This window comes from Carcharhinus amblyrhynchos, chromosome 20 (assembly GCF_965287045.1).
Source record: "Carcharhinus amblyrhynchos chromosome 20, sCarAmb.v2.hapA, whole genome shotgun sequence".
Taxonomy (NCBI): Eukaryota; Metazoa; Chordata; class Chondrichthyes; order Carcharhiniformes; family Carcharhinidae; genus Carcharhinus; species Carcharhinus amblyrhynchos.
The window spans coordinates 3632048-3634374 of record NC_137343.1 but is presented as its reverse complement, the minus strand read 5'-3'; the positions used below and the strand labels follow the sequence as shown (position 1 = coordinate 3634374).

The following is a 2327-nucleotide window of genomic DNA, read 5'->3' as shown; positions in this document are numbered from 1 at the left end:
CTCCCCCCCCTCCATGGGGACCCCTGACCCCTTCCCCCTCCCCCCCCTCCATGGGGACCCCTGACCCCTTCCCCCTCCCCCCCTCCATGGGGACCCCTGACCCCTTCCCCCTCCCCCCCCTCCATGGGGACCCCTGACCCCTTCCCCCTCCCCCCCCTCCATGGGGACCCCTGACCCCTTCCCCCTCCCCCCCCTCCATGGGGACCCCTGACCCCTTCCCCCTCCCCCCCCTCCATGGGGACCCCTGACCCCTTCCCCCTCCCCCCCTCCATGGGGACCCCTGACCCCTTCCCCCTCCCCCCCCTCCATGGGGACCCCTGACCCCTTCCCCCTCCCCCCCTCCATGGGGACCCCTGACCCCTTCCCCCTCCCCCCCCTCCATGGGGACCCCTGACCCCTTCCCCCTCCCCCCCCTCCATGGGGACCCCTGACCCCTCCCCCCCTCCATGGGGACCCCAGACCCCTCCCCCCCCTCCATGGGGACCCCAGACCCCTCCCCCCCTCCATGGGGACCCCAGACCCCTCCATGGGGACCCCAGACCCCTCCCCACCCTCCATGGGGACCCCAGGCCCCCCCCCCATGGGGGCCCCTCCCCCCCCATGGGGACCCCAGACCCCTCCCCTCCCCTCCCCCATGGGGACCCCAGACCCCTCCCCTCCCCCATGGGGACCCCAGACCCCTCCCCTCCCCCATGGGGACCCCAGACCCCAGACCCCTCCCCCATGGAGACCCCAGACCCCAGACCCCTCCCCCATGGAGACCCCAGACCCCTCCCCTCCCCCATGGAGACCCCTCCCCTCTCCCCCCCCCCCCCCCCCCCCCCCCCCAATTATTGAAAGCTGCTGTTTTGCTCACATTGACGTTGCCTTACATGGTTTTCAGGCTGAAAGGCTGTGGAGGAAGAGAAGTAAAGTGATTGATGTTGGGGAGGGGGGATAGAGAGGTGTGTGAGTGAGTAAACCGACCTATCGATGAGGAGGGCCGGGTCTCCCATCCAGGGGATGAGGTGCTTGCCTTGCTCGTGGAACTGGGCCTTGTCATCCTCGCGGAACAGTTTGCAGGCATAGCCGAACACCAGCAGCTCCACCGCCTTCTTCTTCTCCTCCTCCTGTTGCTGCTGCTGCTTCTTGCGGTGGTTGGGGAAGGTGTAGGCCCGGGCCTGGGCCATGGTTTCGGGCTATGTGTGTGTGCCAGGCGCCCCGCTCTGCCGCCGGAGCCACTTCTCCTCCCGCCGCCTCCGCACAAAATGGCGGCCGCCTCACCTAGCCCTCCGCCCCGCGCCGCACATTCACCTCAGCCGGCCCCGCACTCACCGGCAGGGAGACACAACCCCAACCCCAGCTAACCCACTCATAAAAATTCCCTCTCTTTAATGCTCACCGCCGTTTTTACCGCCTCTCCAGAGGCCGTGGTGAATCTGCGGGTGATGTCCTAGCCTGCAGCTGCTGCCACGCTGCAACAAAGTCAGGGCATGTTGCATAGCAGCTCCACAAACTCAGAACAATGTTCTATTTAAAGTTTATTTACTGATGTTTAAAACATATTTATTAGTGTTTAAAGTATATTAGTAGGGTTACATTAACACTGCAATGAAGTTACTGTGAAAATCCCTCCTCACCACACTCCAGCGCCTGTTCGGGTACACTGAGGGAGAATTTAGCACGGCCAATCCACCTAACCAGCACGTCTTTCAGACTATGGGAGGAAACCCATGCAGACACAGGGAGAATGTGTGGATTCTGCATGGACAGTGACGCAAGCTGAGAGTCGAACCCAGGTCCCTGGAGCTGTGAGGCAGCAGTGCTAACCACTGTGCTACCTCAGCTGCATCTCCACAAACCCAGACCAATGCTCTAGGGTTCCAGATTCCAATCCCACCATGGTAGATCATGATATTTGAATTCTGAAATAAATATTTGGTTTGATTTACTATTGTCACATGTATTAACATTCAGTGAAAAGTATTGTTTCTTGCGCACTATACTGACACTACATTCTATTCATAGAGAAGGAAAGGAGCAAGTGCAGAATGTAGTGTTACAGTCATAGCTAGGGTGTAGAGAAAGATCAACTTAATGCAAGATAAGTTCATTCAAAAGTCTGACAGCAGCAAGGAAGAAGCTGTTCTTGAGTCATTTGGTACATGACCTCAGACTTTTTGTATCTTTTTCCCAACGGAAGAGGTGGAAGAGGGAATATCTAGGCGGTGTGGGGTCCTTAATTATGCTGGCTGCTTTGCCGAGGCAGTGGGAAGTGTAGACAGAGTCAATGGATGGGAGGCTGGTTTGCGTGATGGATTGGGCTACATTCGTGACCTTTTCTCCAT

General features: G+C 59.4%; 1 protein-coding gene across 3 annotated transcripts in view; it reads right to left on the bottom strand.

The window, feature by feature from the left end:
* Positions 1 to 1248, bottom strand: part of sfswap (splicing factor SWAP) — a 135978-nt gene extending 134730 nt beyond the window's left edge. For all 3 annotated transcript variants that reach the window (XR_013889035.1, XM_080207981.1, XM_080207982.1), the window contains exon 1: positions 967 to 1248. Coding sequence is in view for 2 of the 3 variants with exons in the window: in XM_080207981.1 (XP_080064107.1) it covers positions 967 to 1169 (203 nt within the window). In the remaining variant the exon portion in view is untranslated. The remainder of the gene's footprint in view (positions 1 to 966) is intronic.
* Positions 1249 to 2327: the final 1079 nt, after the last annotated feature.